This window comes from Malaclemys terrapin, chromosome 7, assembly GCF_027887155.1.
Source record: "Malaclemys terrapin pileata isolate rMalTer1 chromosome 7, rMalTer1.hap1, whole genome shotgun sequence".
In the NCBI taxonomy this organism is placed as follows: Eukaryota; Metazoa; Chordata; order Testudines; family Emydidae; genus Malaclemys; species Malaclemys terrapin.
Genome location: NC_071511.1, coordinates 110,342,241 through 110,355,673, shown reverse-complemented (window position 1 = coordinate 110,355,673; position 13,433 = coordinate 110,342,241). Strand labels below are relative to the sequence as shown.

Genomic DNA, 13,433 nt, shown 5'->3' with positions numbered 1-13,433 from the left:
AAAGCACTTAAGCATGTGCTTTAACCGTATCCCTATTCAGATCATGTGTGCTTAAGTGGTGTCCTGAATAAAATAAGGTGCATTCTTGAATTGGGACCGTAGTCAGTTAGTAAACAAACTTGAAAAAATAGATTTTTTTTCCTCTTATCTCTGTTACTATAACTGTTAGTAGTTGTTTGTTTGTTTGTTTGTTTGTTTGTTTTTAAAAGGTTAAAACATCCAAACAAAAGTGTGGGATTTTTAAGATGATGTAATTTTATTTTTTCTCACCAGACTGACAGAGCAGTACAACTATTATTAGAGACAAGTGCAGAAAACCCGCATTACTACTGTGATTCACTCAAGGCATGTTTGGTCACTACCGTCACTTCATCAGGTCCTTCTCAAAGCACCATTAAACTGGTAGCAACCAATATGATAGCAAATGGAAAGCTAGCAGGTAAAATATGTGTTTTCCTTTTGTTTGTAAGCAATTAATACTGATAATTATTATGGAAATTAATACAGGTAGACAAAAAGCCTCTTTTTACAGTAAACCATATATAGGATGCTTGTTTTATAGGGTTTGCAGATGTACAAAAAGCATTAGACATAATTGTAAGTACTTGATAAGAAGGCTGAACAAGTCGGTCTATTTTTTATTACAAACCATGGAAATGAGCCTGTTTGCAATTTATTGCTAATACCAAAGAAGGCTGCTGCATTCCTAATGAAAACAGCATATTTATTGGATAAAATTAAAACACACAGGTTGGAAATGAAAGTCCTTTTATATTTCAGTTTGTTTCAAACCCATTAATATATAAATAGGCTCTTAGAACTATATCTTCATGTTTTTTCTACCTAATGTAATAAATGCTTGTTGTAAGGTGACTGACTGGAATTTCTGAAGTCATGTGGTGGAACTACTTATGTTTATAGATGATTAGATATTTCTTAAGCGTATTACTCTATTTTGTTAATATTTTTTTTAGGGCCTAGGCTACTTTTTGAAAAAAAAAGTTAAAGGATGATTTGCAGAAATCGGGCTTGTTGTTTGGTATAATTCTGTGACACTGATTAAGTCTACGTGGTCCAATAATCTCCTTAGCATGTCTGTTTGAGGCAAAGAGAAGCAGAGGAGAGGTTAGGACCTTGTGGAGCATTTCTAAGCTCTGCAGATGTCATGTAAGGCAAAGGGAGATGGTGTCCTGGATAACTTTCAGAGCTCCAAAGCTCTAGAATGCATGAAGAGGTGGATGTTAGAACTAGGGACTTTGTGGAGCTCCTGTATTCCAAAAGGCAGCAAGGGATCCTTTCTAGGAGGATCTGTTGCATTTAAATAGCAACTATTTTTTTTTACCTTAGCTGAGAGTCAAGTTTTAGGTAATCTACTTTTATTTTCCAGAGGGAGTGCAGTTGCTCAGTCTAATAGATAAAGCTGCTGATGCGTGTCGTTATTTGCAAACCTACGGAGAATGGAACCGTGCAGCATGGCTTGCAAAAGTATGTAATTGCTCAATCCAGATTATTACCCAGATAGTACAAAGAAGCCCTGCATCAATTTGTGGCTTATTTTAAACTGCAGTGGCATTTGGTTTTGTTTATATACTGTCAATGATTCAGTTAGCTTGCAACAAAAATACACTGATGACTTTGTTTCATTGATATTCTATTAATTGGTTACGGTCTACATTTTTTCCCCATGACCCAGTCAAAAATGCCACCTGTAACTAAAAATGCAAAAGATATCCTATGTCTTTCATTTAGTCGTAAAAGACATTTTCTTTACCTTAACAGTTTGCAGAACATTGGAAATAAAATAAGTATAAATTAAACTTTGAACATAAAAAGCCTTCCTCAAAACGTATATTTATAGAGATTAGTGTGGATTTCGAGGTCCTTCAGACTTGAAGAATTTACAGTATCAATTCAGAAACATATCAATGAGAAAAGTTCTTTCCAATGCATTAAGCTATAATGTCCCAACCCTGCAACTGGATCATTGCAGGCAGACACCTTCTCCCATAGGGAGTCACAGAGGCCCACCTGCATGGATCAGATTATAGGATTGGGGACTAACAATGGTCAAAATTCCCTTTTTTCTAGTTTGTGACCAAAGATTTGTCAAAGACATTTTAATAATCTGCTCTGATTGTTATCTACATTTTTCTTTTGTAAAAATGTATATCCCTTATGTGATTTATTTTAATGTCTGGAAAAAAATTAAAATAATAAAAAGATGCTATATTTCACTTTCACGGGTGTCTATCCTAAAGTAATAAAAATTTCAATCTGTTTAGCTATTTCACTGGAAGAGGTAAGGGAGAGGGGCAATATAGATTTTTCCAAAGATTTGAGTCCCATTTTTATTTGCCTGTTTTGGTTTTTTAGATCTTTAGGAGAAGTTGAGATTTCTCCCATTGTATTTAATTCCTTGACACTTTTGATTGCAGCAAAGCTTGTTAGTGCAGTGGGTCTCAGCCTTTCTGGACTACTGTACCCCTTTCAGGAGGGTGATTTATCTTGCGTACCCCCAAGATTCAGCTCACTGAAAAACTACTTGCTTACAAAATTAGATATAAAAATACAAAAGTGTCACAGCACACTATTACTGAAAAATTGCTTACTTTGTTAGTTTTACCATGTAATTATAAAATAAATCGATTGGAATATAAATATTGTACTTACATTTCAGTGTACAGTATTTAGAGCGTATAAACAAGTCATATGAAATTTTAGTTGGTACTGACTTTGCTAGTGCTCTTTATGTAGCCTATTGTAAAACTAGGCAAATATCTAGATGAGTTGATGTACCCCCTGGAAGACTTCTGCATACCGTCAGGAGTACGTGTAGTGGAATGCATAGCAAGCAAGCAAGCCTGATTTCCTATGTCAAGGTTTAAGTGATCTGAGAACTTTTTTGTGTTTCTCATTTTCCTCATCATCATTCTAGGGACCAGTGCATTTGGGACTTTGGAAGTGGTAACTTGAGATAAACTCTGAGTAAGAATCTGCTGAGTTGTAATGAAGTTATAATCAAATAAAATCTTGAAGTAAACTTGTACGTGGCTTGTCACAGAAATGTTTTCTTTAGTTATATAGCAATTTGTGCCTTCAGACTTGAGTCTTCTTTATCTCCCAAAGGTTCGTTTGAATTCAGAGGAGTGTGGTGATGTCTTGAAACGTTGGGTTGATCACCTTTGCTCTCCCCAAGTCAACCAGAAATCCAAGGCCATCCTTGTCCTCTTATCACTAGGATGTTTTACAAGAGTTGCAGAGATGCTGCACAGGTAGGGCTGAATGAGCACATTCTCTACACTGCTTTGTCCAAAATTGTCAGCTGAACGTATGATCAAGAAATATGTTTTTTTCTGTGAACTTCTTATGTTTAATTCAGTTTTTGAACAATTCATTCTGTTTTCTTTAGTTGACAATTACCTCAACAGCATGTCATCCTTGTCTATGTGCTTGTACTGATGCTTTTTCTGTAATTTCAAGGGGAAATGCTGGCATTTTAAATTTTTCAGCAGCTTTTAAAGGTGCCAGCATCTAAATGAGTGCTAACATTTTATAATAGCTGTTACTCAGAGCTAGTAAATTGAATCTTGTCCTTTCAAAACTTCAGCCTCAAAGATCAACTCATTGAATACTCTTGAATTACAGAGTTATGTAAGCCAGATCAAAATGGTATGAAGAACTTTTACATCTTCCTGTCCTAACAAGTTTGTTTGTTTTTTCTTTTCAACAGCATGAGGTATTTTGATAGAGCTGCCTTATTTGTTGAGGTGTGTTTGAAGTATGGCACAATTGAAGTTAATGAAGATACAAATATCCTTTTCCTAAAGACATATGGTGTGTATATATATAAAATTACCTAGTCTGTACAGGAAAAGAAACTCCTAGTAATTATTTCCCCCAGGGTGTGTACTGCACTTCTTGAAGGAACAACAGAATAAGGAAATGAGTGGAGAGAAAATATACGCCCAAATCACAATACCAGCCTCTTCATGTAGTCTGTTAAATCAGTGGCATTGGGAAACAAACAAGGGAGCAAGAATAAGAGCAAACCTGTGCATGCTACTACCTAAATTCACACCTTTAAATTTGGGAGTGGAGAAGGGAGCAGATGGCAGAATGTTGATGCTGATGGAACTTGGGCTAAATTGCTGGTTACTGCTGGGCACATAGCTAGGTTAATGAGGCAGTTATCTTTTTAAAAATTGTACACCGCGATGTACGTTAAATTTCAGGTCTTTTGGCACACTCCCCTGCAGTGTGTGCTAGCAAGAATATATTTTTTTCTTTACTAAAAAGATCATCAGTTTTGATCTTGTAAGAATTATATAAGTTAAAGATCGAAGTGTAGTGTGAGATGAAAGCTTAACAATAAAAAAGCCACCCGAGAACTTGTTTCGTCCAGTGTGCACTTCTACTAATGTGTTGAATCTTGAAAATTGTAACCATTATAAAGATTTTTATTTACATGAATTTTGGGATGACCTGGGTGCTCCCACCTGACAAAGTCACAAGTGAGTCCTATAGATCATCCCAGCTTATTTTATTGCCAATATCTTGCAGTCTGTTTGCTAAAAATGGGATCTTTGTACCATTAGAAAACTAATATATGTCAAGATAAGATATTAAATTTGTATTGTTGTATCTGGGTGTTCAAATTAATTTCCATAGACCCTCATCAAAATTTTGCTGTATTTAATTTGTTGCTGCCATTAGATGATCTGAAATAATGGTGCCGAGCAGCTATTTGTAAAATCATTTGCATTAGGATTTTTGCCATAATTTGTGCTTAAGAGGTTGCTTTTAGATGACACTTGATATCTTGTTCCAGAAGCGAACAAGTGATTAACAGTAGTGTTCAGCATTTTCTGCTTAGACATGGGTGGGTATAAGAGAAGCCTGGTTCTGAGCCTTCTCCATTATCTCTCACTTCTGTTTTCCTTAACCACCATTTACATAAACTAATCCACGTGGTATTTGCGGATTATGCCAGAAGCTTGAAGACATTGGGTTTTAAGCAGGGTGCTATTCTGTTTGCTTCAAAAGCAGGAGCAGCTGGTAAAGATTTATTGAATGAGCTTAAACAACCTAAAGAGGAAGTGACTGAAGAGTGACAACTTCATTTGTCATAAAAATATAAGATTTCCATCAGATGGGGTATTTGTTAGTCACATTTCCAAGGTTAATGAGATTGATTCCATTGTATGAAAATATCCTCTCTCTTGGACCATTACATTAGGGATCATATAGATATAGGATGTTTCATTTGGACAAGACTTTTAAAAAGAGATATATGTGGAGACAATGATAATAACTAGTTAAGACAGAGCTTAGTTTTAAGTTATCTCAGATTTTTTTTTAAATTATCCTCACTTCTGAGAAGAGGCATAGAAACATCTGAAAAATCATACAACTGGAAATGCTTTTAACTTTTTGATCCTAGGCATAGAGATCAAGGTTCCAAAATTTGCTAAAAGATTTGTTAAGTTTGAGGGAGGGCTACTTTTACTTTTTTAAGAGACCTTTATAGACATTTGGAATTCATCATAGGTGAGTTTATATGCATATATTATGGATTCTGTACATTAATAAGAAAAATTAGTTAAGGAATAAATGTAGATCACAAAAACATGCATGTCACCATGAAAGCCATATGTTTTGCTCAAGCCCCATAATTATTTTGGCTAAGTCCAGCGTGTTTTGACATTCTTGAAGTTAGCTGTGACTATTACCTTTGAAAGCTTTAAGTACAAGAAATCCTTAAAAAGTACTTTCAAATTTCTCCTTTTTAACTTTTCAAAACCCATCAAAAAGTGTTTTCTTCAGCGTATTAGTGTGGTTATAATTTTAAAGACATTCCATTCCATATTATTTTAAATGTGAACCTCCTCCATGCCTTAACGACTAAATGCTGCGCTGCGCTGCACTGTACTGTTCACTTCTTAAGATCAAAAGATCCTACCACACAAGCTGTAGGGCAGGATCTTTCCACAGCATTCAAGATCACTAGGTGAAAGGGCTGCTAACACGTTTGCTCTTGCACCCCCTCCCCGGTTCAGGAGCTATTGTGGCATAGTTAGCTGTTGAATGTGCTGCCATCATCAGTTGGTAGAGAAAGCATTTTACAAAATAACAAAGTATAGACTTCAGTATGTCATTCCCTACCTTACTGTGAGGAGGGCTGGCCTGGTTGACAGGACTTATGTAACAGATGATGCCTCTGGAAGCATCTCTGCTCCTGATTGCTGTGCCGGCCATACAATTAATAAGTATTTATAAGTACTTCAAGTACTAAAAGTATTTGAGCCTAAGCATTGGGTAGTTTCCATAGCATCCTAGCTGCTTGTTTGATCGTGTTCTTTGCATTACTGTTGCTTGTGGCAGACGCATCTATTTTATGATTGCATTGATTAAGAAACATTTTACAAGAAAGGAATGTCTGCTGAAATATGATTTGCCTGAATTGTGACATTGCACTCACAAAATGAAGGTAAAGGATACTGAAACTATGTCAGCTAAGGAACCGCTACTTTTAAAAATCACTTAAAATTAAGTTACTGTCGCTAACTAATTTAATATATACGATATTGTAAAGAAGCATATCACTTAAATCTTCAAAGTGGTAGCTCAGCTGTTGTTTTGACTTGTTTTGACTTGCGTTACACACTAAAAGTAACAGAACATAAAATTTCTCCATATATCTCCATATTTGTTTACATCTCTAACTCCAGAAATGTTTTTAACCGTAAGCCTAAGTGGCATTTATGATAAAATTTCAATACATCGTGGGTTTTATACAAATAGAAAATCTGAGTTTCATTTCTATAAACAGGAAACTGAATGTTTTAACTATAATGTATCTGATTTCTTCCTGCCACATGTTCCACATACCATAATGTACATTCCTTTAGTGTATTATAAACAAAGTACATATAATTATGTTAGCTTCGAAAAATATATACAACAAAATTTGCCTTAAGCATTTATTTTGCCTAACTTGTAGTTGAATAAAAGTTAATGTAACTACTAAGGACTAAATTCTGGCACATTTACTTACACTGAGTATATCCAAAATTACTCATGTTCTTTTCAGTGTTAGTAAGCGTAGCAGAATCTGTCCTTAGACAAATCCCCATAGGCCTTTCTCAGTAAGTCTGAAAAAATTCTGCATATGCTTTAGTGTACAGTTTTAAATCTGTGATTTCATGTTATAAAGAAAAAAACTTATTGAAAAGGCCTTCCTCCTGCTGGATGTGTTTCTACGTGCTTCATTTTTAAGTCTGAAGGTTGTACATCTTGCACAATGTTATCTGTTTTCTGTTATCTTTATGCACAAATTATGGACAGTGTAAAAATCATTCCTAAAATCCATTTGGATACGAACACAGTCACAGAATGTAATTAAAAAATACTCTGAAAACCACTGTGTTGTGTTTGATTTAATTCAAAAATATTGCAATCACTATACTTGGCCAAATGCCGACTGTCTCTCCTTTTTCATTTTCTTTTTCCTTATTATTATTTTATTTTATTTTTATTTTATTATAAAGCCATCCAAGGTGGATTACTGATCAGGACTAGTTTTGGTGAGGGAAAATAAAGTTCAGCTTCATGCATATTAGTCACATTATGGCTGAAAATTTTACTTTTGATTGGTTATTCATAAACTTACTCTTTTATTAGCAAAAAGAAAAAAAAAAAAGCCTAAATTTATTGTCAGTTAAAATTACAGTCGGACACAGCCCCATTCACTCAAAACCTTAAAAGCATGGAAAGAAGTTAGGGGAAAGACGTGTATTCCTTTACGCTTTTCTGTTGTCTACACTCAAACACTCCATAAGGCTTTCACTTCCATCTCCAACCGATATCAGAAAGCATTATGTACCTCAGCTTCCTCAAAATTTGCACTCTAACATGAAAGCTTAATGATGATGATGTGCCTTGATATCAATTATATCAACACATCAGCACATCTGACTGTCATACATTTCATGCATTTGGGAAGTTATCTTGCCATAACATGTTGAGGTCTCTGTCGCTAAGCCCCCAGTCTCTTCTTTCCCAGCTCAGAGAACTTCTTTCTAGGCTGCAGGGGTATTGAGTGAGGGACTCTCGCTCTGGTGTGCGGTGTGTCTCCCTCATGAGTGAGTGACAGCATTCAGAACACAGCAGATTCTTTATCAAACTAAAAATCTGTGAGTTCATTTTGGTGAACAAACTTGCCATTATGGCTAAAATACCGTAAAATATGTTGTAGACAGATATTCCTGATGTATAACTGAGATTCTACAAATCAGCACGAGCAAAATGTGGCCAAAGGACAGGTCCTAGAGTGTGTGAGATTTCTTGTAAAATGGTACAAATAAAAGTGAGATTGTCCAATGAAATAATTGCCAAAATGGGTGATTTTTAAACGTATTTCTTGTATCTTGTTTCTTGTATTTCTTTTATCATCAAACCTCCATGAAGAATTTCAAATGATGTTTGCTATCTATATTCTGCGTTTGGGGGTTTTGTCCTTTCAATGAAATTTTTACAAAATAAAGATTTAAAGCACCCATCAAAACTGAACTCTCCAACACAACCTTAAGTAGGATGCTGCTGCACCATAGTGACAGTGAAGAAACCATATAGGAATTAAGTGTGCAAACAAATATGCTCCATAATTCTTTGAATATCTATATAACTAGCAGCTTTTTTATATCAAATCAAGGTTGCTGTTGGTTTTCTGAACATGCCATTTGCCAGTTTTGAAATTTACCTCAGAAGGACCACAACCCCTGCCTCTAATTAAGGTGACGCTGACCAAGGTGTTTGGGGAGCCTGCAAAATACACTTTTTAGAACACAAGTAGGCTTACAGTAGTGATCCCTTCTTTCTCACCTATTGAAGACAGCCTTTAGTCTCATAGGATGAAGAACTGTCTATTTTTTTTTTAGCTCGTTGAATTACTTGTGTATGACTCTACATAACTACATAAGCTTTTTTCCATCCCTGGGATGCATTTTTAAATTTGTGCAGCTGTTATATGAAGCTCATTCAATACCAGCTACCATTCTTGGAATCAGAGAAAGGTTTGCATAAATGTTGTGGGATTGCTGTAGTAAGATTTTAATTTGAAACTGTTTTGTCTGATCTCCTGATCCTGTGATAAAACAAATGAAGTTCAAACTATTTAAAAAATGACTCCTACATTAATGATAATAAATGATCTTGTTTTAAGATTAAATGAAAAGTCCAGAGCGTACTCTTAACAACTGTTTCAATATAAGCAAGCCTTTAGAGTTGAATTATAAAATATTATGTTGCAATAGAGGTGGTCTGTGTGAATTAACAATTAATTACATGAATTAAGTGTCTAAAATTGGGTAGGCATCTGAAATACTTTGATGTGCATATATCTATGGAAAATGACAAACTGTTAGGATTAATAGCAGTACAAAAATGATTAGTACTATATTGCAAATGAATCATTTATTACATTTATTGAAATTCAAAATGTCTTTGAGAGTGTGCCAATCTAGAGTCTTTGCAACCAGATAAAGACATATATTATTATACATCCAGAAAATCCAATCCAGGATGATGATGTGATCAATGCCTGAGTAACTAGTCTAGGATCTTAATTGTTTTGCAGGAGTTGACCCTGGGGATAGGGAGAAGAGAACATTCATGACCCTTGAACAATGAATGTGTTTAGTTTGGATGATCACTAGCTAGAATAATTACAATCTGGCAAAGATTTAATATTTTTGGGTTTTTTTGCAAATGCTTATCTTTAGATTAGAATTCAGGAAAATACTGTTACTAGAATGAGTCCTGCTGGAGAATGGAATCCTTTAAGGAGTCTGGAATGGGAGGTAATCAGTGGCACCCGTGTATCAAGGAGCACCTATGAACTCATATCAAGGCACTAAATGCTTTTTAGTCATGGTGATATTGACCTGTTAATGTGTTTATTGGGATTGCTGGTACAAAGGGGTTAAGTAGAAACTGTTGCCAAAGTCTGATATGAACAACAGTTATTCCATTTTTAGCTCAGCGAGTATTGCTGGAAGGCAGAGTGCCACCTATTTAAGCAGAGTCAAAAAAGAAAGAACTAAGGCACAGAAGAAAACTGTTTGCATGCCAGCACTTTTAAATGTGGTCTAGCTTGCTATTCGATGTCTTGGTACTGCTGTATGCATACATTAATTTTTTTATCCAAAACACTTTCCATATTTTTATTATGTAATAATGTGTGAGGAAGACATGTCTGTATCTAATGAAACCTCCAAACCTCGGTTATCATACACAAACACTAAATCTATTAAATTTAGCCGCATTGGAGCTCATCTGTAGCTGTCATATATTAACAATTTAATTTCTGAAGTGGATAATTTCCGTTAATATATCTCATAACATAAAAATATATTTCTATTTTGTTTTAAAGACATAGAGCAATCTTAAACTTTGGGATACTCCACCACGTTATAACTGGTGAAAGCCCTGTTTACTGGAACACTTCATAAGAGACTGAACAAAATTCTGACAAACAGTACTATAGGGAGCAATCCAGCACTGGTAGAAGGATGACAGATGAGCTAAAAGCTCTTTTTCTATCTCTACGATTCAATCTATGTTCACTCATACATCACACCCAATACACAATGTAAACATTGATCGCAGAGCAAGTGCAAAATATACAGTGGAGATTCACAGTGCAGATCAGGAAGAATTTTGCCTTCATTTGTCTACTGGATCAGAGTAACAAAGCAAGGAGCTTACTTAATCAAAACATTGCTTATTTGCATGCATGATCAAGTTGACCAAATAAAACAATGATATTGAGAAACTTAACATCCGAGACTAAGGTTGTTGGTTTTTTTAAATGTCTGTCTTTTATGAGTATGCATACTTAGTTTTGAATAGATTCTTTTATCAGTTATGAAAATGAAAGAGCTCTTCCAATTTATTTGTATATGATCTCTAAAAACAAGTGTATCTTAGTCTAAGTATTTAAGAAAGTTCATTTGCTTTTAGGGTGGGTTCTATGAGCTGCTACAGCCGTGATTTGTAAGTGGCTCTAGGTGGGAGATGTGAGAGAGAGAGATTCTTCAAGTGATTGCTCACGTCCATCCCAATAGGTGATTCCCAATTAGGTGTGCACGTGCCTAATTGGGATGGACATGAGCAACGCATCTCGAAGAACAACAGTTACGAGAAGGTGAGTAACCGTTTTGTTGATTGAGTGATTGTCTTTAAGTTTTCCTGGATGTTTTTCTCCTTTCCTTCTCCTCCCAAGTTTGATTTTTGTTTATATAGGTCACAAGTGACACTATACTATGAGAAGATGGAAAGCACTGATGTACTTGACTGATGTGTTTGACATCTTCTGCCCTTAACGTCTCATGTCTTTTCAACTATAGTTTTCTCTAAGGGTATGTCTATACTTACGCGCTGGTTCGGCGGCAGGCAATCGAACTTCTGGGTTCGATTTATCACGTCTTGTCTGGAAGTGCTCGCCATTGACTCCGGTAATCCTGCTCGGGGAGAGGAGTACGCGGAGTCGACGGAGGAGTCTGCCTGCCGCGTGTGGACCACGGTAAGTTCGAAATAAGGTACGTTGACTTCAGCTACGTTATTCACGTAGCTGACATTGCGTACCTTAGTTCGAATTGGGGGGTTAGTGTAGACCAGACCTAAGCAATGTAACTTAGTTCACATATGCAGGGCCATCCCTAGGTGGGTGCGGGGCCCTGGACAAATCAGCCCCCACCAGCTTGAGGGCCCCATTGCATCGGTGGCTGGGATGGCGGGACGGATCCAGCTGGCAGTTGCGGCGGCTGGGGCCCCGGCAGGTGGGGTGGCAGCACCCCCCGAACCTTTAGTTCCCAGACCTATGTCTTCTGGGACCAACCGCACCAGCTAATTGCACAGGCCCAAGGGGCCCGGAGCAGTTGCCCCGATTTGCCCTACCCAAGGGATGGCTGTGCACATATGGGTAGAGATGGGACCCAATGTCTGTATCCAGAAACAAATTTCCCCAAATTTAAGGAGGTGATTGAATCCAGGGTTTTGGTTCAAGCTCTCATCCTTCATGAGGATTAACTTCTTATTCCAGTAGTATTAACATTGCATCTCCAAATGCAATGGATAGAAAACTATTTTTGCTTTGCTTTGCATCAGATGGCTTCTACAGTTCAGTGAAATCCACTTAAAATGAACTTGGATATAGCAAAACTCCAGTTATTAGTGAAGTAGGATGATTCTCTTCAATGCATTTAATAGGACTTTCTACTTAAATTTAAATTTCCCTGCATTGCATTATAAATGGCTTCCACTGGGCTAATCCCTTTGGAATATATTTACATTTTGTCTTTATGGAAAAAAAATATCCAATAACTAGGACTAATTTATGCTTTGGGGGATCAATTTAATTACAGCTGGGAAACCTCTTAGCATTCTACTGTTCTTCAAGCTTTGGACCAGATTGTGAAACTTTTGCTCACAATAAGTAATACCTTTCTCCACAGTAGTTTCTTTTACATCAGCATAAGTTATTCAGTAGGAGGAAGCTGGTCATATGTTCTGTGTCAATACAGGTGAAGAAGGAACTGTGAAACATAAGCAGAGGTAAGGAAAGTTCATTTACGAGACTTATAATCAAGTTGGCTTTGTTAAGGTCCCAATCCTGCAAAGACTTTCATGTATTTAACTTTATTCACTGGGACTACTAATGCTTTTAATTAAATATGTCTTTGCATGATCATGGCCTAATGAGATCATTGGTAAAGTAAAAGTGACCCTAGTTAAGACATTATGGAAAGGGGAAACCATTACATAGTTAAGGAGACCAAAAGGCTGTAAAAGATGCAACAGGTAATTTGTTGGCAAAAGAGAGACATGATGTTACAAATGAAAATTAACTTTTGCCTGTCTGTTCAGAAAGGACAGTTGGGAACAGATGCCAAATACCAGAATGAATTTCCCACTAGAAGAAGTAGTGAAGCAAATCAGTTAAAGGATCAGAATGTACAGTGGTTAATTAAACTGGGGGGGAAACAGAAAATCCTTTTGATGCTCTTATGTACTGTCAGAAAAAAAGGGGAAATATTTTAAAAGGCTCATACTAAAACAACAAACAAAAAGAACATGGTAAGTGAACGCTAATGAATAGACTCTGAAGGGGTACTTGCATGTACTTAAGGCCAAAAGCTTAGCTTTTGGTTTTTTGTTTTAAATCATAAATTTAAAATAAAATTCTGTGGAACGGGGTAGTTAAACAGTCCTCTTTGAAATGTGCTAAAGCCTGGGAACCAAAAAGACAACTGACTAAAAGCGGTCAAACCTAATCTGTCTTTTTTCATTGTCCAAAAAGAAGCAACAAAAATAGTGAAAAGTAAAATATATTCTTTAAAAAATTATTTCAGATCTAGTCCACAATCCTGCAATTG

At 36.1% G+C, this 13,433-nt stretch overlaps 1 protein-coding gene across 1 annotated transcript in view; it reads left to right on the top strand.

Moving 5' to 3' along the window:
* Positions 1-7,421, top strand: part of WDR11 (WD repeat domain 11) — a 67,330-nt gene extending 59,909 nt beyond the window's left edge. Inside the window, exons 25-29 of the mRNA XM_054034314.1 lie at positions 274-439; positions 1,388-1,485; positions 3,127-3,272; positions 3,731-3,813; positions 4,957-7,421. Of these exons, the coding sequence (XP_053890289.1) occupies positions 274-439; positions 1,388-1,485; positions 3,127-3,272; positions 3,731-3,813; positions 4,957-5,111 (648 nt within the window). The 3' untranslated portion in view covers positions 5,112-7,421. The remainder of the gene's footprint in view (positions 1-273; positions 440-1,387; positions 1,486-3,126; positions 3,273-3,730; positions 3,814-4,956) is intronic.
* The last annotated feature ends 6,012 nt before the right edge of the window (positions 7,422-13,433 follow it).